We start from the raw sequence: 25,191 nt of genomic DNA, 5'->3' as shown, positions 1-25,191 counted from the left end.
CTCATAAAAAATGCAAGATTTCTTTAAATTTCAAAAATAAAAATGCTCTAAATAGTAAAATAAAGATTATTCAATGCACTAAATACAACAGAAATTTTTAAAGCTTAGACATAAAGAAAAATTAAGAGAGCATTAAAGCAGCATAAGCAGGCATCTCAATTTCTTTTTAATATTCACTTCACCAGCAATATATTGGTTATTTCAAATAAAATTCATATGTAAGATGTTCCAGTAAACTGGAATATTATAAATAAATGATTATCTTTTAAATTATCTTAATATAAACTAAGAAAACTATGATAAAGATAACACTTGTTTTTCAATACAAGAGCTTGCAATGTTCTAAATAATCTACAGATTTAATCAATCTATACTAATGTGTCAATGCATAGTAAATGAAAATACAAATTTTAACAGCAGAGTAACAACTTCAATAATTGCTATAATACTGAGTATAATACTGATTTCTTAGCCTTTAAGGTACCAAAAATAATCACAAACTCTTTCAAAACCTTTTAGGATATGCAGCTATAATCTGACTAAGCAAATGTAAGTTAATTACTGTAATTCATATGATGAGAGTTAAATCATTAGAAAATATTATTATTACATTATTAGAAAATATAAAGTAATGGATTAAAGTGCAACACTAAAGAGTAATGTTTTCTTAAAAAGTAAAAATATACTTCTAAAAAATATTTAAACAATAATTTTAATTAGTTATTAACATAAAATTATAATCAACTATTATAATAAATTCACCTAAATCAAGATTCTGTTTTTCTTCAATTTCTGTGAATGTCTGCAGAATAATAAATTAAATATTCAGGCCAAGAATATTAGAAATGGCATTCATTCAAATGATTCAGAATGGATCAAACTGATAGAATTTTTTTTATATTAATGAAATACATTTTAATACTAGAATGAAATAAGATAAAATCTGCATATATTTTCTAAAAGCATATTAAATATTAGAATATATATTTGGTTTTGAACTTAAAAATGAATTATAATACACAGAATTATAAACTTTTTAAATAAAAATGAAATTTTTGTTAATGTCTGGGAATTTAGAACCCAGATATATTATGTAACTGATCCTTGATTCCAGAATTAGAAAAAAAAAAGGCAACTAAGGAAAGACAAAATTTTTATATTTTCTATAAAATTTCTATAAAGACAAAATTTCTAAGTTTCTGTGGCTATATTTGAAACTTGCACACGCAATTTAAGAAATTCTGCTGTAAATAGAATTCTATGCTTTCATGCCTAAATTCGAAATTTATTAATTATACATACTGAAGGTGATTTAAACAAACTGGCTTAGTCTTTTCATGAAGATTCTACATGTTTTAAATATATATATATGCACAAAAGATAAAAATAATTAAACTTAGTGAAACATATAAAAGAAATGATTTAAATGATGAATAAAAATAAAGATTAAGTTATGTGTTATTGCCTAAGATACACAAATGCACTTTCTCAATCTTATACAAATTATTGTAAATAGGATATATCAGTTTGGTGCATTTCTCGAATATGTGGTAATGTAGATATATACATCAGTCTTTATAGCAGAACACTAATTAACAAGTTTAGAAGCAACAATTACAATAAAATGACAACATAAACGTAGTTTTTCCCCTATACTGAGCATTTTAGGAATGAAATAATATTAAATCACATTCTGGAATTGGCATTATGCAAGATGCATACAATTCAATCATATACAATATCATCAAGTATCAATTGTCATGGCTACATACATTTTGATGATGTTCATTTTAACAAGTAATCAATCCTATTCCAAATTTCATAAATCACCGGTTCAATAACAAGCAGAAAAACTGCAAGTTTTACAAACTACCAACAATTTATATATATAGTATTACATTTAATGCAATTTCAGTATAATTCAATTTTTCTTTGTGCGGAGAGATAAAAAGTTGCATATTGAGCCCATCATATAGCTTAAAAGCAGATTAATAAATGTACAGTAAAAATAATAACGATTTTCTACATGAGTCATATGCATAAAAATGCCACAAAATAATCATTTTTTTTTTTTTTTTGATAATATGAAAAATTTTGTAACCACCAAATTCAAAAGTCATTCATGTGATTTTTAAAAAATGTTATCTGTATTTTGTGAAAGCAATAAATAATTACTTCAAAATACTACACTTATATATGCTATACTTCAAAGTTAAAAAATAGTTTTGTAAATTATTTCTTTTAAGCTATATTATAATGATTTGATGGAAATTGTGAATCATTATGAATAAAGATAAAAGATTCTATAAGAACGACTATGAATCTAGAGGAATGTCTAGTTCCTTCAGCTTATAATGAGATACACATTAACTACATACTACGATAAAAGAAAGCACCAAATAACATATTTAAATAAATCAATTCAGGCTTGTTCTATACCACAATTAAGTTTCTTACAATTCAACATATAAATCACAAATTGAATATTAAAACAAACCAGGAATGATGCAAGATAAAAATAATAAAATATTAATTCATAATATAATTTATAATTGAAAGAAAACAAAACATAGAATTTAAAAGACTTTGACTTTTTTTAACAAAAACATCATAAAACAAATGGCTTAACTAACGTCTTACCTTCAGAGAGGTGCTTTAAACAGTGTCATAATCTGTTATATTATTACAATACATTATTTATAAACAAAAACTAAAAATAACGTCAAAAGGTTGATTCAGTGAATCAAATGAAATAGATTAATCTTTATAAAATAAAAATATTTTTTGTTGCTGATAAGCTGACTATGACTAAGACTTCACCAATCTTGTCTCAGACTAGTAAGCTCTTTATATGTCTTGGGGTTGCATCATCATTCAAATGTTTTGTTGTGTACCTGCGAAATTAAATATGCTAAATTCAAAATTGTATACAATGATTAATAATCAAAAATAAAAAAAATAATACAGCACATCATAACATAAAATTGGCTAAAGATTACACATTTAGCAAAACATATTAATCATAAGATTAACAAGTTTTAATGCACAATATATAACAAACATTTTTCATTATTCCACGTTGTATTTAAATTAATATATATATATAAATCATGGCACATTAAAATATTCTGCAAAAATTCCATAAAAAAAATGAAAAATTAAAATCTACCAAGCAATAAAAAATTCTTATCACACTGAATGCAACTAACTTCGAACAAACTAACTAATGAATTGAAACTTTTTTTTTTTTTTCATTTTCCCAACTAGGCATAAATTACAAATCTTCATTCTTACAAAGATATGGAGACACAGATACTATTAATAAATAAGATTTAAACATGAAGAAGTTCATAATTCATATTTATTAGTTGAATAATTTTTATTGTCATTACTCAAATGATCTTGAGAAATTAAATGAAATAAAAAATAATTTATCCCATATTTATCTGATATATAATCATTGACAAAAAAATTAAAAACAAACAATTTTCTTTGTTATGAAAAAAAAAAAAGTTAAAATGTGAGGAATGAAGTCAATTAATAAGCACTTTAAAGAAATTTTGGTAACATACTACTGATTTTAAAATTAACAAGTTAACACAGCTATATCAAAAATGATTCTAAACTGATACAAATTTCATCAAGATTTAAAATATAAATTATTTTAAAACCTACAATTAATGTTGACATTTAACATTTGATCATCTTACCTTAATGCATTAAGAAGACCTTCAACAACATTTGTGGGTTGGTCTTTCAAAACTTTGATGCAACCTTTCACCTAAAGTAAAGATTTTCAATAAAAACATAATAATAATAACCCATTGAGTGTTACTAGTAATCATAAACACAAAATTTAGATGAAAAAATGAAAATATAATAAAGAGCATCCAATTTGCATAAAATGATGTTGCATCAAATGATCTCATCTTTATGTTTGAATACCAAGGATTTATGCCAAATGTAGTTTACAAAAATGAATATGATTTTTCACAACTACAGGCTTTGGCTAACAGCTTGTTCCGCCCAAATTATGGACTTCTTAGGCTGTTAAATGATTCAGATAGAATGCACATATATGATTTTCAAAAATTTACCTAACCTTATATAACTAAAAGCATGAATTCGAATCAGTTCACTATAAATTTAATAGCATATATGTTATGAAATAAAAGAAAAATGAAAATTCTATTACAGAGTTAATACTGAGAAAAAGCACACAACTGAATCTTTTGATGGATGAAATCAAATTATATCATAACATTTAAAAACATTACATCAAATCAATTATGTATCAAAACATATTTTAAAAAATATTATTAAAATTAAAAGGGGAAACTGTATGGAAATAAAATTGATATCATTAAAAATATTTTTTTTAAGTCTTTAAGATGAAACAAAGACCATTTACGAAAGATAATTGTTTTGGACATTATATATATATATATATATATATAAATATATAATTTATTATATATTTATTATATATATATATATTTATTATATATATATATTTATTTATTATATATATACTTTATATATATATATAAATATATAATTTATTATATATTTATTATATATATATATATTTATTTATTATATATATATGTATATATATATATATATATATATATATATATATATATATAAAGAAATTTATACCACATTGATTATTCATTTTTCGAAAGTTAAGCTTATTTTTACACATGATTGAGCTCTCTATTTGTAGCCTATTTCTTCATTTTTTTTTCATATCTTATTTCTTTTTACTGAATGAAACTTTGGTGATATAGTAAACACTCTCCATATCATTTCTAGTAATATTCTAAAAGCATTGAAGAATGAACTTTTGAACTTTTTTCTAAAAACGCATTGTATTTAATATAGCTGTAAAAACATTCAATGAAGCAGCTGTTGCCATTTGACAATATGTAATAAGAGAGATTTCTGTAAGATGTATGTTAGTGTTTTATATACTGGTATATCTGGATGTTAAAATGAACACTCCTATATATCCCTTTATTTTTTATCTTGCACAATAATTGCTTTTACTGAATTTTAAAAGTTCAACTATTAACCCAAAATTTGTCTTACTAAAAAAGGAATATATATATATATTTGAGTGCTTAAGTAATAATAATAATATAACTAAAAACAATATAGAAAGTGGAAATATCTGTAATGAAACTTCCAATTTTAAAATTAATTTTGAAAAATATTTTGAGTAATCAGAATAAATTTCATATACATTTTAAAGAGTATTTTTATTATTACAAATATTACTGGTGGGACCAACTTCATTCTGATGTTGATAAATATACTATTTATAGTTGAAAATTCTATTTATACATAAATAGTAAAATAATAAACTGAACTATTAAAAAAATACAGGAAAATAAGTATTATATATGAGAAACTTGTTAATTTAACAGCTTTAAGGGATTTATAAAAAAAATTTTAAGGAAGAGACCATATATATATTTATTCAATTAAGTAGATAAAACAGCAATAAGTGTCCATTATTAAACTGATTTTTTTCTCCATTACAATACTAAAACATGGAGAATATATATGAAAAAGGCCTCATCAAAAGGGACTAAAAGATTTTCAAACAAATTTTCAGAAAAATTACGATTTTTATACTTGATGTTGAAATTGAGATCCAATAATTTAAACTAATTTTATATTCTGAATGAGAGAAGGGGTAGGGTGGAGTTAGACTTTAATAGATGAAAGCTAAAATTATTAACTCGGCTTAAATATCAATTATCAGAAAATAAAATTTTAAAAATTGTGTAATGAAAACTATACATTTTTACATTAGTAAAAAAAGCAGCCTTAAAAATGTTATTTTATTTCATTTTTAGAATGGAATAATAAACAAAATTATTAAATAAAAATACATTCTTTATAATTAATATATATAACATTAATAAAGTAAGCATACTAAAATTGATGAAAGGAAATTAATGCATCAAATTTTCATGCAACATTTTTATTCTATCCTTACAAAATTGCCCATACTTCAAAAACTTAGAAAGTTTCACACCAATTTTGAGCAACAATGAAATTAATGCTCTAATAAACAACAAGCTCTAATAAAACTATTATACCTCAACTCTCTAATATGATTCTAACTACACAAATCTTTTTATTATTGTCTAACAAAACATTTATTATCTTAATTTAAAAGATGAAAAATTTGCAAAGGAATCAATAAATAATTTGAAAGCAATAAGGTAATTGAAATAATAATAAGGTAATTTGAAGGTAATAAAATTGTCAAACTATAATTATAAGTATTTAGAAATTTAATCTCCCAATCAACAATTATATTGCAGTATTATGAAGTAACTGCATAATCCACATTTGTTTTATCATCAAAAATGATTAAACATTGGATTCTGGCAGATCCAAAATAATTTTATAAAAAATGCAGTTACTTTTGAGCCAAAGATATTTGACAAGGAATTTTATAAGTACTACTTACATCTATATGAGCATTTCTACTAAAAGCTCCAACTGGATGCACATGATCATACAGAATAATTAACCCAACCATTACTCTTAAAATAAATAGAATTGTATCTTCTTTTTGAAATCTTGAACAGAATTCTCTGTAAGAAAATAGGCAAAACATAGAAAATAAAATATGATCCATAAATATACTACGATTTAAAAAATCTTCAAAGATAAATAAAATGAGAATAGTTGTAAAATATTTCAAGTATATGCCTACCATGAATAGAAATTTCATTTTTTCAAATTAGTTAGGTTTTGATTTTAACACTTATACAAAAATAATAAATTAAGTAAAAGCAATATTGGTTTATATTTATGATGCCATTTTATAAATTACATTTAATACTATGCTTAATTTCAGTAACAAAGAAATTCTTCCATCTTTATATACAAGGAATCTGGATCATCTGACATAAATTCAAATGTATAAGATATATTCTGTTTAAATATGCCTTTTCCTAATGATATCACAACAAATAAAAGTAATCAAAATATTGAAATGATTAATTTAGCTAAAATTTGGGTATTTCCCATTAATAAGAAATACAATTAATTCATTTTTCTTTTTATATAAAAAAAAATCTTAAATGGTTCATTTCCCTACACCATTGTCTGAACTATCTTTATTGTGTATTACATTCAGTTACTTCTATTTTTTTTAATAAGACATGGGCATATTTCAAATAAACTTCTGCCTTTGGTTTTTTTTTTATTCCCTCCTACCTGAGTTTTGCATTTCAAAGGTAGTAGGAATAGATATATGATTAAAAACAAATTTAAAGGTTATATATATATGCACAAGCTGATAAATATTTACTCTGTAAACTATTTATTCCATAGCAATTAATATAATAAATGTACTTGACTAATTGTTCATAGTTAAAGTCAAAATGTAGTATTACCTATTTGGAAAGAAAATACTTCAGAAATGGGCAAGCCAATAAAAGAATGAGAATTTAAGCATTTAATTATACGATATAGAATATGCTGAAAATATTTGCTGTAATACAACATAACGATTTCATATCATTCTTGAAATGAAAGCAAAAACTTTCATTCTAATATTATAGAAGCCTTATAGTTTTTTTTCAGGAAATATAACAAAGTAAAATGTGTTATAATGACCAACTATTTTAATATACAATGACATTCATGTGACATCTACATTCCAGAAATTGTTACATTATTTATATATTTATAATGCACATCATCAAAGCATTACTAATCTAAGTAGTAAATTGCATTAAAAAGGGGGGGGAATCAAATTTTTAAACAATGGTGAAAACCAGGATAAAAATTGCATTTGATAAAAACATTAAAAGAGTATCGTTTTTGAAAGAAATAAATAAGCCTTTAGTATGGGATTTAAAAAAATGTCTTGCAATAGCAATTCTATTGAATAAACTACGATACATTTTCTTTTCTTTTCTTTTCTAGCAATTGAAAAATAAAATTTTTATAAGATAAATAAGCTTGATTTTAATAAAATAAATATGTTTTTTGTTCTCAGTGATTCTGAGGAGTCTTTATTTTCTCTTCTTAGTCTATCTACTCATCATACATGGGATAACTGAACTAGAGAACAGGAGTACATGAAAGTCATTTAGGTGATTACAGGAAGGACATATTATTAAAATAAATATAAATTGTGAATTGATACAACAGTTCTACCAATTCATAAGCAAAGATAAAAATCCTGTTGGTACAGCATATGCACTGCTCATAAAGAAAATTTTTGTAAAAAAAATTCAACAAAAAACATTTTGTAATAATTTTTGCTAAAAAAAACATTGAACAATAATAATTACACAATGAAAAGCAATTTATTTTCTATATTGCGCAATTTATAAACCATTCATTGAATATTGCACATACCATTTAGAGCAATTTAATGTACTTACGGATTTTCAATCATTCTTTGACAAACTTTGGCCATTGTTCCAAGAGTTTCTGTTGTATTTTCAATAGGCAAATCTTTGTTTTCAGAAACAAAACGTGTTGTAGCATCACTCAAAACTTTCAACATTGGAGTTGCATGTGCATAAAACAAAGACATACGATTGGCTAATTCATTTGGAATTTCTAATTCATCATCAGATGGATCCTAATAAAAAGTTTTTTCTTTTAATAAGAAATATTTGTACTGTGTATCATTACTTCACAAAACAAAATTGGAGTTCTTTTAAAAAATAATAAAAATAGTAAAATAATTATTATAAAAAGCAATGTAAAATAAAAAAGCACATACTTACTATATTAGAACTCTGGTTAAATTTTGAGTATTCATAAATAATTCAATTATAATAATTTTTTCTCACAAAATAAATTCAACCCTTTATTAAAAGGAAAGATCAGCCCATTTATAGAAAAAAAATTTCTATAACAGCATTTCTTATTCTTTTATAGAGTCCATACAGAAATTTGTTTCTATAACAGCTCTACTCCAAAGATTGTCCCAAACAGAGAAATTTGTTTCTATAACAGCTCTACTCCAAAGATTGTCCCAAACAGGAATGAAACAAATATAATTTGTTTTATTAATAAATGATCATTACTGTCTAAATGAAGCAGAATATTTATGTAATATTTTGATTTTTCAAACAATACATAGAAATTATGATTGGATAGGAAAAAAATATTTCTCTACACTATTAGTATACAAAAAACTTTTCCAATTTAATAAAAATAATTGATCATGGGCAGATTTATCACCCCCCCCCCTTCTTTTTATCATTAAATATTTTTTTTTTAAATTCTACACATAAATAATACAGCTTTTTTTTGTATAACATATTTACAACAGTGAAAAATTATTTCTCAAACAAAAATTTTAATGAAATATAAATGGAGTTAGTTTTCATGAAATGTATGGGGATACCATAAAAGCGAAAATCAAAGCAAAAATAAATGTAAGTAATACATCTGCATTCTAATAATCGACTTATTATTATTAACATTTCAGCAACATACCATCAATTGAAATGTAGGTTTAAAGAAAAACTCAACATCTCAGTAAAGTTTATACAAACGGATCATGTATAATAATTAGCAATGAATCTTAAGAAATAGAATTTTGGAATATAAATAACAATAAATAGGATAAATAAAATTATTTTATCTGAAGAGATCAGAATTTATTCATATTTTGGACTGGATTAAATATTTTTAATAAAGAAAGTACTAGGTAAGGCTAAATAAATAAAAAAAATTACATAAATTTATTTTAAATATATTCTAACTATATAAAATATTTAAAAATACATATTCTCGTATAATATTTACTATCCATATTACAAATTTCACATAGAAAATTGATAGGAAAAATAATTAAAAAGAGCAAAGGATGGTGAAGTTTTGAGTTAGAGCTGGCTTTAAAAAATCAAACTATACAGAATCATATCAAGGGTAATCATGAAAAATATCTCTTTTTATTGTGCCCATATTCAATTATTTTCAGATACTTTTATGGATTTACTAAATGAATATAAAATAGCATGACATAGATAAAAACTTACAGACCAAAAGCCCTTTCTTTTATAATAAGAATGAAAAGGTGTGAATGAGTCATCAAACTTTTTTACAGAAAATTAATTTCCATTCAATGACACTTCCCAAGCTACATTTTACTACACAATAAAAAAGAGAAAAGACAGAAAAATGAAACAGGCTTAGTTCAAACTAATTTATTCTTCAAAAATTATTTTTTTAGATAATCAAATTATATTATTAACCCAGAAATTGATAAAAATATATTATATGTAAATTAATACTACACAACGGTTGTAATTTGTTAAAGTAACAGAATTACACAGAATGCATGTAAAAAAATGCTACCTAATGTCACTATGTAAGCAAGGCAGCTCATTTTAGCAATGCAGGATTATCCATAGTTCTTCTTTTACAGAATAAACAGGTAATGAAATAGACTTAATTATACTGAAAAAAGGTGATATGTATTTGATGTATGGAAAATATTACATGTAATCAAAGAAGAAGTAATGTATGTAATGGAAGTAGATAATAAATGACAAACATATCTGATGGTACATATAATGGGCTGTAAAGTGATTATGCAATTACATAGCTGAAACAAACAATTTTTGTCAAGATGATAGGAGATAGCTAACAGTTTGAAAGTTAGATATAAATGAGAACATCTTGCTTATGAGATATCTTGCCTCCTTTGAGAGGGTTAGTTCATTATTTTGCATATAAAAAAAAATCAAGATTCAAACTTAAAAGTAATTTTTACAAAAATTAATGCTGTCTAAATATTATTTAATTCTGAAAACAGAGAAGATTTTTAATTATGAAGCAACATATTTTTTAAAAAGTTTTTAAGTAACATAATACTAAATTTTTAAAAGATAATTTATTTTTAAAAAATTGGAATAATCTTCGATCAATTAAATGCTGTTTAACTTTAATTTGAATCAGTTCAAGTACAAGATCCTTGCAAATTACAACAAAAAATTATTATAGTTAGAAAATATGAAATATATATATACTGGAAATTTGTGGTTTTATTTGATAATCTTACCATTCATAAACATTCATATACATTTGAATATAATATATGGGATTTTATATACACATAGAACATTACACTAAATCTAAAGTTGTAAAAAAAATTATCTGATCATATTCACGATAAGAGCTATTTTTTAAAATTCCATAGTTTTATGACATATAATACCTAAAGCAATTAGAAAAAAAAATTATTGTAAAGAAATAATTCTGTAACATTTGGATAAATACTACAAATGATTCTTCAATAACATAACACATCCCTGCACTTAAAGATTTGTGTTCAAAAAATTATATTTAATACGAATCAAATAACATTAATAATTGTAAAAAAAATTGAACTAGATTGTTATGAACTAGAAGAAAAGAACTAGATTGAATAGAACTAGATGAAAAATATATATGAAAATTTAAAAGGATATTGAACTATATAATATTTATATATTAGTAACATTTAAGCCTATGGGATAAGACAAAACAATGAAAATATAAGTGCAAAGATATGAAAAAGAATGTAAAAAAGACAATACATACCTGATTAGCCAATCGTAACCTATTAACAGTTCTTCTATAATAGCTAAAATCATTCTGAATAGCAGGATTTGTCATCTAAAAATAATAAATTGATGATTATTTGTACAGAAAAATGAACTTAATTTATTATTCATTTCTCATATTTTGCATAGTTAAAATATTCAAAAACTGTTATGAGGCAGTATCAGAAAATTACTTAAAAAACATGATACATAAAATGGGTGAGTGAGTAAAGAGAAAGAATTCACAAAATACTTAAACAATCTAATTGTATGTGTTTGTTTACAAAACTATTAGACTAAAAAGGTGTTAAAGTTTAAATACAAGTTAAAGTGGCACACAAAAAAAAAAAATACAAATAATAATCAAAAATTTACCACAAAATAATATTTCTAAAATATTCAGCATTCCTTTAAAAAAGTCTTTAGCATAGAAAAGTTCCTTTTATTTAAATTAGTTCCAGAAAAGTGAAATAAAGGAACTATCATTCACAGATTGAATTTCAATGAATTTGAATTTTTTAGTGCTCCTAATAATACTGTTCAAGTTAATTAATACTTTCCCTAATAAGTAAAATATGCAAACTAAAACTATAAATATGCCATTATTTCAATTTAAAATTTTTTTCATGCATATGTTATTTATTGCAAAAATATATCATAAAGTAAAAGTGTAATATAAATCTTCATAAAGGGAAAAGCAGAATAAAATAACATAAACATGACTGAAATAAATTAAAAAGTATTTTAAGAAATTAATTTAATATTTAAATATGTGTAGATTCTAACAAAATACCACATAACTGAATTCTCTGTAATTCTTCAAAAAGACAGAACTTAATTTAACAGTTTAATAATTCTAAACCTTCACTGTTTCTATAGAGCAAAAAATTAATTGAAATTTAGAAGATGTTTAAAAAAAAGTTCAGAAAACATTTACATATAATATGTAATAGATATTCGAGATATCTGCATGAAGAAATCATTAAAAAGAATACAAATTTGCTTTAGTAATTCAGCAGCACAAAAAAATATCAAACTGCTATTTGAATTGAAAGATGCATTACCAAATGAAATTGCTTAAGATGTTATGTGATTTGATTATAACTCTCAGTTAATGAATTCTTTTATATTATGCTAAAAAAATCAAGCCTTATTTCTATTTTAAGTATTAAAAAAAAGTATATCAAATAGAAATTACAGCAGAATTTTTGCTTCTGCATCAACTCATGAAAAAATACTATGTTCAGAGATTTTTTTTAAAAAAATGCATTTGTAATATATTTTTAATGGAAAGTATATGACTAAATATATATCATATAATGAAATAAAATATTTCATTAAAGTCTAAATTAGACAGAGACTAGTAAAATTATTAAAAATAATTCTTTGAAAATTTAATGAAAGTACAAATTATAATCCATGCATTCTATATATAAATGTTGAAGAATTTCAAAGAAACATGGATCACTAATATTTTCACAATGAATTTCATCTTCCAACTTCATTTGATATTCGCATACTCTTAAGTAAAGACATGTTTAATCTTTTTAATTTTCATTAGTTATTAATTCATTAATTTAATAAAAACAAACTACTTCAAAAAAATTTGACAGCAATTAAATATATACCAAATGTTTTCCAAATATTTAATTCTTATAAAGTAAGATATTAATTATTAAAAAAGAAAACAAAAAAACAACATACTTTTAAGTCATCAAAAGTGAGCACAAAATCCAATACTTCAGCAAACTGTTTGACAAGAGCTTGTTGCATTTTTAAATGTTCTGTAGGTGTCAAAGGACCAGAGCTCAGCTCCCACAAAATACGAGGAACTATAGCATCTAATTAATTCAATGTAAAACATTTAGAAAATATTTAGGGTAAAATTACTATATCTTATACAAAGAGCAATTGCAAAATTTATTATTTTAAAATTAGTACAATTATAGGGAAACTAGTTTGAAGTATGAAATAATAGTTTCAACTTTTAATAACAATGCACATTCAGATATTTTCTTATAAAAAGCATAACATTTAAAACATTTTTTTTTTTTATTACAAGAAAGTAAAAGATGATAATGTATGTAAAATTTGACATTTCATTTTAAATTTAGCTGAATCTTTCTCAATAAACTATTTTGCTTTAAAAAAGAATAAAAAATTTTGCAGAAATAAAGCCATAAAAAATAATTCTAAACATTAAATATACTGACACATAAAACTATCAGTATATTTAATCATTTACTGCTAACTGTAACTGTTGGTGCTGTTAAAAACATTACTACCTTTTTGCTTTGCATCATAACTGAATGCAAAATACTCAACTTCTATTTTAATGTTTAGCAACTGAAACAGTATTTTTTTAAATACATACATTAACTAATTTATTGGAATGCAAATATTTCGAAGAATGAATGAATAGCATAAGTCAATGAGCAAAAGTCTGTAGTTTTTACATTTTTCATATTTCTACTGATTCATCATATTCTCAATTAACGGACTAAATTAAGGACTATGGTTACTATTTTCTTTTCCAAATTTAGCACTGCATTTTTTTTTTCTGTTAGTGGATCAATATTTCCTTCAATCAAATTTTAATGATAAGTTTTGATTTCAGTGTTTGCAAACTTTATGAATACAGAAAAATCCATTGTGAGAAAACGAAGTTTCTAATGTTATTATATATTTACATATAAAGTGTTTAGTGAATAAAAATTTTATAGGTACTCTGGCATTGAGCATGAGATTTTCTACAACAAATTTCATTAGTTAATTGGTAACAATTAGATCTGAGATGTTGTTAACAGAATTATAGTTCATCTAGACCAGCTCAATTTCATATGTATGAATGAGGGAAAAAACACATTACACAAATTAATTTAAATTCGATGCCTTATATATGATTTCTGAAAATTATGTTCAAATACTTAAAAGAGATGCTGGTGATGCAATGCAACCCTTAAAGACATTCGTTTAAGAAATATTGAACTTAAAAATGCCTTATTATTGTTATTATTATTAATTTACAGAACTGATTAATCAAAAAGCTAAATAAAAAATGTATAGCTCAAAAATACTTTATTATTAATAATAATGTTGTTATTAATTTACAGAACTGTTTCATCAAAAATGCTTAGTGAAAAATGTATAGCTGAAATATGACATAACTTAAATGACAATAAATGTAAATTTTAAAAAATGTTACAGTGAAAATCAAACAAATTATATGATATTAATGCACTTCAGAAAATATAAATATTAAATTGAGACAATATTATATTATTAATAATATATAAACTAATATATAATATATGAATAATGTACAAAGACAATATATTTTTCAAAATGCCTCTCATTATCAAATATATTTTAAATAAAATGTTTCTTTTGCAATCACATAAACTGAATAATAGTACAAAATAAAAAGTTTTAAAAATGATATAATATTATAAAAATACTAGATCAATTTTAATCTAATTAAAGTAAATATAATTTTAGTAGTATGTCTACAATATTTAGACATTATTTCACAACAGATGTAGGGACAACGATGTTAAAATAACAGAGTATTAAGGAATTAAAACTTTCAGAAACAACAATGAAAAAATTATAATTACCTAGCTTTTGTGAAAACTCATAAAACTCTCTCAGTTTGAGAACTAAAGGTATCACAGCTTCCCAAGCTCTCAATTGAAGTTCTTCATTATGAGGCTTTGCAATAGCCTAAAAATAAAATCATAAGCATCATTATTATGGAGAAACAAACACTTTGTTAGGACATGGGAATGTATTATTGTATATATAAAAATTATAAATTATTTATCTTAAAAGTATCTAAAAAAGTTTAAGTTATTTTACAAACACAATAATGTTAGCAAATGATAATATAGATTTTAAATCTGACAAATTGCTTACAGAGGGAATGCTACATAAAGAGTAACATAAACATTATACTAATTTAAATTATCCTAAATATGATCCAAGCATTCCTAAAAGGAATAAAAATACTTGGAGAAAATAAGGATTTCAACAACTATACTGTATACTCTATATTAAAATTATTTATCATATTTAATTCTAAACAAAGGCAATTTAATTTTAATTCATTCCTTTTCTAGCTCTACAATATGTAGAAATAGAAATTGCATGATTTTTTTGATGATATAGTCACACAAAGTTGTTCTCATATCATTAACTTTATTCACTATCTCGAGTGAAATATGCAATAATTATTTTTAAGTATGAAAGCATAATGAGAGTGAATGATGAGTATAAATCTAATAACTATTTCAAAGTTCAAATGCAAGTGAAAGCTGTTTAGAACAATTACACCAAATTATAAATTATCACATATTTAAGATTCATATGACCTAAAGATTACCTATTAATATTATTACAGAATTATTCAAAAAGTAAAAATTTATTTTCATGATATTTGTAATATAAAGTCAACATTTTGTAAATAAGTACAAAATTGATAAGTATAATATAAGTATTTGCAATAAATATAATTTTTTTTAAATACACAGCAGCATGAACATATAATAATTTTCAATCATCATAGCTTACAATTATTTTGGTTTAATAATTTTTTAGACCTGTAAAATTTGTTATTAAAGTGCAATATTTTTTTTTTTAACTAAATTAAGCTTAACAATTTGAAGAATATTTCACGAATGCATTTTTAAGAAAATGTACAATTAAACATTAATTAGCTGCTTTTTAATTAAATTTAAAAAAGGAAAAGCAGAATCAGCCATCTACGGTATTAACTGACAAGTAATATGAAATTAAACATAAACATTTCATTAAATTTTAAAATAAATTTATTTTATTTTTAAAATTTATAATTTAAATTATTATAAAACTTTATTTTAAATGAATGAACTAAATTGTATGAAATTCAGAAAACAGAAAACTCATTTTCTCATGATTTATTAATCTTTGAAAAATGGAAAAATAAAAACCATCGTTCACTCTCTATTTAAACTATAAACATATATATTACTGTTCCAAAACAAGTCTAGATATTACAATTATATACATTTCATTTGATAACAAACTTAATTAATATTTTTTATTCAGATCTCTAATCTGAAAATACACCTCTTATAAATTCCCATTTTTTTTTTCTCCTTAATACAGTGAAAAGCAAATTATTTTCTTTTTTCATTAATAAAAGGTTAATTAAATGATAAATTATTTAAATTACTTTTAATTCAATGCTTTTCTGTCTCTATAAATGACACATAAAAAATTATTCAGCAACATAAATGGAAAGGTGTTACAGTGAAAAATATAGTGAAAATGAACAAAAATATTTTGTTAAGAAAGTTATACAAACCTCTCGTATTGCATTTCCTGCTCCTTGGTACAATTGAAGCTCTAATAAAATTCTTTTGGAATGTTTTAAAACATCATTTACTATTTTGTATGTTTCTTCTTCCATTTGTGTTGGTTGAGCATCTGTATATTAAAATAAATTGCAAAGATTTAATTTCAAACAAAATATTAAAGAATATAAAACGCTACGAAATATGAATACAACAAACATTAAATTTATAATTCCATTTGATTGAATTTTGCAAAGTAATAGTAAGAAAGAAAAATTAAGAATCTACTGAACTACAAGAAAATATAAATTATAATTATCATTACACAACGATGATAATATAGATTGCAATTAATTTTTTTAACTAAAAAAGAAAATAAAGTGAAAATAAAATAATACATCTCCTATTGCTTGAATAAAGAAAAATGGACTTAGTAACAATTATAATGTTTTGACAAGATTAAAATCTTTCTTTAATATACAGAAATGTATGGCAATAACAGATTCATAGAAAACAATGATTTATGTTTGAGTGATGGCTTGTTACATAATTTCAGATTAAGAAAAAGCTTTGTCAACTTTTAAACAGAGCACTTCAACATTTAACATTTGATATCAGGTTTAAAGAGACATGCAATTATTAATAATACTGACTTATTCAGCAAGCATTTCTGTTTAATTTGAAATAGCCATTATTATTTTGAGAATCAAACATATATAATAATGATATAGTGTCATACATGATTATTTTATAATAAAACAAGATTATTAAAATATAGTAAAATATGATCAAAAAGGATTTCATCAATAAGTGATTAAAAATGAATGACAATATATAAAGGGAGAAGTTTTGTTTCAATTTTCGATTATTGTAACAGAATGGAAGATTCATGAAATCGCTAAATTATTTATTTAGGTATCTAATTTCTATTTCCAATCTTTTATATAAAATCTGCTTAAATAGAAGACATTTCTTTAAGCCCCGGATTCTCCACTAATCAAAAGATGTGATTGATGATAATTTAATATATTTTTGACTCTCAGTGCTTAAGAATTGAATTTGAATTGTTGTTCTTAACGAGAAAACATCTATAAGAAACAAGGTTTATGTATATTTTATATAATACCTAAAATTTATTATAATTGACTGAGCACTGTAATATTCAGTTTCATGATATATATTTTCTTTGCACAGTAAAGTATAAATTAAATCTTTCCAACAATATTCAATCACATTTAAATTATTTATCTTATATGGAATCTAAATTTAAAAAATTTCTGAGTGATTTTAAAAGTTGTTTATATTTCATAATCGACAGAAGATATAGATGGTAGGCGATAATAATGTTTGTTGCTATTCATCCAATACTGTTATAGAAGAATACAGGCTAAGAAGATATAAATGGTATTTTACTTAGAAAACATTTATTTTATATCTAACTTGAATTAAATGATAAATTTTTTTTTCTTGTGCTACAATATAAATTTTATCAAGTACTAAAGATGTGTTTTTTTGTTTTTTTTAATTTTTATACATGACCTGTATTTTTTTACAATATCTCTCATTGTAAAAAAACTATCCATTTAAATACAACATACTTTAATATTCGGAAATAAAAGACATAATTTTGAAGTTCATCTGAAGTGCAATAAATTTAAATGGATCTTTTCAATGAAAAAGTTATTTAAAAAATGGCTAATATCCCAAACTTGCTTTTTTTTAAATTTGTAAATTTTCCTACTATGATACTTAACCTTAATATACAGACAGCACTTAACCTGTTCTTCACAAACGGTATAGATATAATACAAACAGATTTTTTTCCTCCTCTGTATACAAACTGATACTATAATCATTGTACTCAACAATTCATTCCCCTCACTTAGATAATGTACTGAATCACCCTCAGATTTATTTTTATGTTAAACATCATTTACTATTTTATATGTTTCTTCTTCCATTTGTGTTCCATTTATTAATGAGTATTTGAAGAAATTGAAAAAGGGAGAAAGCCCTTTCACTGTTTCATCATCAAAATCCTTATTTTACAAGGAAATAAGATATTTCATCAAGGCTATATCTAAAGGTTAAATTATTCTTTTCCTTACTATTCATTTAATTACTATTTCTTATTACTTATTTTTAAAATATAATGGGTTAGTAAATGTATTTTTTTTTTCATTTCTTCCTAATCTTATTTTTTTTTTTTTTTTTACTAATTTATATGACATTATTTTAAGAGTGATTGAAAATAAAATTTACTTTCATTTGGTTATTTTAGCAGCATGCAGCATATTCATCATCACTCAATGAAATTATATTTTTGAAACAAAGTATGCCTTAAAAATGTATACACCAACTAATACTTTTATATAAACAATTAATAACACACATCAAAATTTCAAAACTCAAATTATTTTATAAAAATGTAGAATATTATCAGTTATAAGTAGAAGATGATGAACTATCGATTGCTATTGCTCATTAGCTAATAGTGACTACAAATAAAATTGCCAATGTCACAAATAATATATTAACTGATATTTGAGCATAATATATTTCAAGTAGCTGCTTTTTCTTCTTTCTTTCTTTTTTCCAAAAAATTATCTCAAAAAGAGAAAATCTACCATCACATGAAAATTGTAAAAATATAGAAATATTATTAATTAATTTGAATAATAATACTTCTTAACATTGAAAAAAAAATTCAATGTTTATATCAGTTTAAGCTTTAAATCCTTATCATGTTGTTAGTTGTTTACTAAATAATTATTAAATATGCATATTTTCTTAAGATATTCTGAAATAATAGATTGGCTGAGTAAAGCTTCTAATACTTCATGTTATCTATTTTGTGAGAAATGTCTTTGATATATAGTATAAAAGTAAATGAAAATTTACAACTGCATACAAAATTGTATATTATTTCCATATTAGGAGTTACAATTAAAACATAGATGGCAGTAAGTAAGAAAGTATGTTTTTTTTACAATGATATGAGATGGAATGTATTTCACATGCTTCACTTTATTTTAGCTAGTTATAGCAAATATCTTGCTACAGTCAATGTGTTAATAATGTTACACTATTTTAAATTACGCTAATAACACATATACTGAAATGTAAATTAGAAATAATTTTATATAGGAATATTTTAATCTTGCATTTTTGAAAAAAAAATGATTTAGTTTAAATAATTTTACATTAGCAATGTATAATATTTTTGAAACCAGAAAACTTTAAATATAAAAAAAAAACCCGCCCATAATGATGAATGAAATATTTCTTCAAAATTAATATCCAATTATGTGCAATAGGGGAACAATACAATATATTTTGAAATATTGTCAAACAGTTAAAATGGCTGGAATATTTATCAATGAAATCATCGTAATTTAAATTGCAGATATACGAGAATGCGTTCCAATTGCAAAGTCTGAAACTAGCACATCCCCCCGCCCCTATTCATTATAAGTTATTAAGTGTCAGTTTTATTTTCTGTGTCTTTTCATTTTTTTTTTTCATTGTTTGTTCGAAAGATAAATGAGAAGAGAAGTTCTTACATGGTTGATTTCTACAGATGATTGTATTAAGTATATTTATGTTAGCCAGCAGGAAATTTCATAGTCTATTTTTAGTCATGTTATAAGTGATTTATTGCTTGTGCTTGGCTAATGAAAAAATACCTACGTTTTTTTACTGGGATGAATGGATCTATATATAAGCCACTTCCCACAATTTAACTTTAAGAAAATTTCCAAAAATTCTCAACTTATACACAGCAGTTTAGGAAATCATAATAAATTGACAAATAGAATCTTGTATTAATTTTTATTCCTTTCCCCTAGAAGATAATACTATGTTGAAAATCCATAACAGCTTCAGCCCACAGTTTTTTAATAACCCACAGTTAATAAGCCCTATTAAAGCATAATATAATGAAACATTATAAAATTTTAAAAAGAACTGAGAAGTTTTAATTCATGGGAACATTTATAATAATACAACTTTTTTAATTAAATATGTGCTTTTAGAAGGATATTTATTTTTGCATGAAAAAACAATCCTCAATGAAGTTTATAACTAACTGCAAATATACTTGATTCAGTGTGATTTTCAACAAACTTGATTTTTAAAACAAATAATGTTTGTTAATAATAAAAGAAGTAACAATAGAAACTTCAATATTCAATCATATATTTACAAAGTGATTTGAATCTTAACAAATTGCTTTAAATCAGAATTGTTTGTCCAATTAACACATTGTGTATGAGTCACGAGATTTCTCGTTTTTGGCAGGACAGACATTGTGGCCAGGTCATGAGATATTTTTTTTAGTTGAATCAATGCATAGCCAACCAAAGACAAATATTTTGTTATGTTACTAGGGTAACGAAGCCTTAAGCATTCTTATGACAAATGATTAATGAAATAACTGAATGTCGACATTCCAAGCATGTGAAAACAATTAGTCAGTACATCCAGTATATAGGTAGATCTGTGCCGATTGTTTACTGTTTAAAGTGTTTTATTATTGTATATTTTATTATTTCAAAATTCGCATTTTAATTTATAAGAAAATAGCTTTTTAAAATGTAAAAAATTTTATATAATAAATAGATGTATAAAATATATAGAAATATTTAAGAATACTTTATGTAAATATAATACCAAATGCAAATTTAAAATGTTCTTATATTCATCCTATTGCTTGCCAAGCATGTTTCTAGAACATTTAAGTTCTAGAAGAAGCATTTAACAAGAGCAATCAGCACAAAAATCACCATTTATATACCAATCATTTTCTCTCCCTTCAGTTACATATGTCTACTGAATGCTGCTAGAAAATCAACTATTATAAACAAACAAAAAAGTATTATAAATTACTGCGTCTTTTTATGTAAAATTATGATTAATCAATGCGTTTCTTTAAAAAATTATCAAGAATCATATTTTTTATTAATATTTATATGCTATTGGAATATTTAAGATAGTATGAGATGAATTACTTCCAAATTTACCAATCATAAAAACAATTCCAAAATGAGAGTGATTTGATTTTTGTTAAGTTACTATATTACAAACAAAAAAAAGAAATATGAAGTAATCATATTTAAAAAAAAAGAAAAGAAATATGAAATAATCAATTTTTAAATATGAAATAAAAATTCTTCAATATGCAACTATCATTTATAATATACCTTGAACTAATACATTAAAAAAAATTACCGGAATTTTTTATATAATTGATTAAATACCCTATATTTATAGAAACAGCTGTAATTTACATTTTTTTCTTTCCTTTTTAGTATTTATTTATTATATTCCAGATTTCTAGCAATGTATACTACTTTCTCTTCAAAATTCTCCATTTAGTTTCTATTTAAAGAAGTCTTAAATTATTTCTATATTTATCATGTTTTAAAATAACATTCTATATTTACAAAATGATACATAAGCTAATCCATTTTCCACACTTAATTATATGTAAGAGTTCATATTTACCATGTTTGATAAAATGAATGAAAATCAATATTTGTTTAATCAAATGAAGAAGAAAATTTATGATATTATCTTTTATTTTATAAGAGAAAAAAATACTCTCTATTATTTGAAATAAACACTTTAATAATAATAATTAAGAATAATATCAAATATGTGGAAATTTTTGAAAATATAAATTGTAATGTATATATATGGCATTAATTATGCAAATGATTTTCAAAGCATATAGAAAGAAACCTACTTTCAAAGTCAACAAAGACATCATACTTTGGACTATCATCCCTTGAAAGTAGTCTAAGTAGATTTCCCATTCAGGCTAAAAGTAGTGATTCTGAAAAATTAAGGATGCTTCATTACTTATAAATTACAAGCATCCAAAAGTTATAATACCTAGTAAACAGTGAATTAGAATTTAATTCAATGCATTACTAATGATGACATTTTTCATCCAATTGCTATGTTGAAAAAAGAAAGGGAAAGAAAAAAAAAAAGCAATTAGAGAAATAAAAAATCTAAGAAATAATAAAAGGATCTCGCAGTTATTTTTCTTTGCATTAAATTTTTAATGTACAGGGAAAATATGCAAATTTAACTACATACACAAAAATTATAAGGTGAAATAATCAAATTATATTTTAATAGCCATAAAATGAATATAGATATTTAAATGCAAAAGTAAAAAAATATGATAAAAAAGATAATGATTTTCATTCATTCTTCTGTAGTGTTATATTAAATTTAATTCATAAATATCCAAAAACAAAGAATTTTATTTGCAAAAATACAAAAAGTAAAATACATTTAACTTTTATTGCAGAATTCACAAATTTTTACAAAAAAAAATTACACACAATATTACATATTGCTGGAAATTTTTCAAAATAGAAAGTAGAGAGGTAGAACAAAATTAACAGTTAAGCATATAAATTCATTTTTACAATAATATAATAAAAAAATAATTAATTGTTCATTAAAAATAATCGAGAAATTTTTTCTTATATTCATCTTTCACAAGAAGAATTTTATAAATGAGTGAAATGCAGCATCTAATAATAAAGTTTATTATTTTATTTTTAGTATTTCAACTTGTAACAAATAAATGTTACCATTTTATAAATTATTTTTCAAAAAATCATTTTGTAAAACTTATTAGAATTTAATATTTTTCTAAGCTAGGATGGAAAATATAGGCATTTTTATATTTCAATAATTATTGATGCAAGAAATAACAGCAAAAGTCATAAATAACTGAACCCACTGGAATTCAATTCAATCCATTGCAATTTTGAACAATTTTTATATACTTAATAAAAATAAATTTAATTTAATGTAATAAAAGTTTATAAAAATTCTGTTTAAATTAAATGTTTAAAATTAATAGAAAGTTAAGTCTTATACATTCATTTTTTTTAATGTTGAACCTAAATATCTAAATCATCATCTGGATCTTCTTCATCATAAAAATCATTTTCAAGCAAATTTTGAATAACAGCATCATCTGAATTCTGCATTTTCATGTAAGGCAATTGCAGCTGATTTCGGGCTTCCTTTTCATCATCCTTCAACTTCAAATTAAATGTGAGATTAGCAGTTGGATCTGGCTTCTTCTCTAATTCCTTCTTTTTCAGCAACTGAACATCTACAAGAGACGAGAACTCAAAATTCTCAGAAATTTTATATTCAAGTGACAAACTATTAACTTTTCCACTTGAATTATGTACTATGGATTGTAAAATTTCATTATCTTCGTCTGAATCAATATTCAGAGAGGTAGATGACATTTTGTCAATAATATCAATTTCTTGAAGATCATGCACAGATGGATGAAGTAAAGCCAGAATTTGCAAATCTGCATTATTCTTCAGAAGTTTATGCAGGGTTTTATAAACCTTGACAATGCCATCATGAATGAGCAATGATGTCAGAGAATAAATACAGAGCACACCCTCGAAATCAGAGAAGTATTCTGGTATAAAATCTACAGACATCAGGGTATTTAAATTTTCTCCTTGATACCAACCATAAGAATCTGAAAATATATCTAGAAGTTTAATATCGTCCTTGTTTTCAGTTACGCCATGTATTAGATCCTCGCCTATGCCATCATAAGATAAAACAACTACAGCTGCTTTTTCTTTACAATACATTTTCAATAATGTTTTGAAAATTTTGAGCCCTCTTAAATCACTGCTATCCTTGACTAAAATGAATTTTGCTTTCCCATTTCCAAAAAGTGGCTCTTTTGTAAGATACATAATTTAAAATGAAGCTATGATTCTGAAAATAAAAAATAATTTCTTTGTAATGAAAATGCAACTATGCAAGGTATCACATGCAGAAAGATATTTGTAACTTACAAATAATTTGACTTTTTAATAATATAGCTATCATTAAACACAATGGCACTTACAACAGAGAATTCTCACGTAAAAAAAATTGTGAATATCATAAAAATAATTAATATAATGAAAAATATAAATAAAAACTATTTCATCAACAAATATTTAAACTCTTCCTTGAAAGCTGTTGCCAGATTTCCCTCTTCTTTTAACGAATATGTATGCTTGCGTCAAATAAATGCGCAGAGCACTACTGCATCATATCAATATTCGCATGTGATGGTTTCCGAAATAAGTACCAAAAGACTTTGCAAAACACTAATTTTGTTCATGCTTATGACATACAAACGTCATCAAATTTTGTAGTAAAATTTGATTCGAACTATGAATCGTTGTTATTAGAAACTGTTGTACAGTTCAAAACTATTG

At 23.4% G+C, this 25,191-nt stretch overlaps 2 protein-coding genes across 3 annotated transcripts; both read right to left on the bottom strand.

The window, feature by feature from the left end:
* Positions 1-1,103: 1,103 nt before the first annotated feature.
* LOC129969504 (CYFIP-related Rac1 interactor B-like) lies at positions 1,104-25,191 on the bottom strand. 2 transcript variants are annotated; one of them, XM_056084105.1, is made up of 10 exons: positions 24,834-25,191; positions 22,665-22,754; positions 16,930-17,051; positions 15,203-15,308; positions 13,290-13,426; positions 11,584-11,658; positions 8,424-8,626; positions 6,491-6,617; positions 3,711-3,781; positions 1,104-2,894 (listed from the first exon to the last, which is right to left on the bottom strand). In XM_056084105.1, exons 2-10 carry the CDS (start codon positions 22,732-22,734, stop codon positions 2,831-2,833), a joined length of 975 nt encoding a protein of 324 aa, XP_055940080.1. In that variant the 5' UTR covers positions 22,735-22,754; positions 24,834-25,191; the 3' UTR covers positions 1,104-2,830. The 2 variants fall into 2 exon arrangements, with proteins under 2 accessions (XP_055940080.1, XP_055940081.1); XM_056084106.1 differs by lacking the exon at positions 24,834-25,191 and adding an exon at positions 24,781-24,832.
* On the bottom strand, positions 23,418-24,818 carry LOC129969505 (elongator complex protein 5-like). The gene has a single exon (XM_056084108.1). It carries the CDS (start codon positions 24,676-24,678, stop codon positions 23,845-23,847), a length of 834 nt encoding a protein of 277 aa, XP_055940083.1. The 5' UTR covers positions 24,679-24,818; the 3' UTR covers positions 23,418-23,844.

Source organism: Argiope bruennichi, chromosome 5, assembly GCF_947563725.1.
Source record: "Argiope bruennichi chromosome 5, qqArgBrue1.1, whole genome shotgun sequence".
Taxonomy (NCBI): domain Eukaryota; kingdom Metazoa; phylum Arthropoda; class Arachnida; order Araneae; family Araneidae; genus Argiope; species Argiope bruennichi.
The sequence above is the reverse complement of the archived record's forward strand: the minus strand, read 5'-3'. Positions and strand labels throughout refer to the sequence as shown.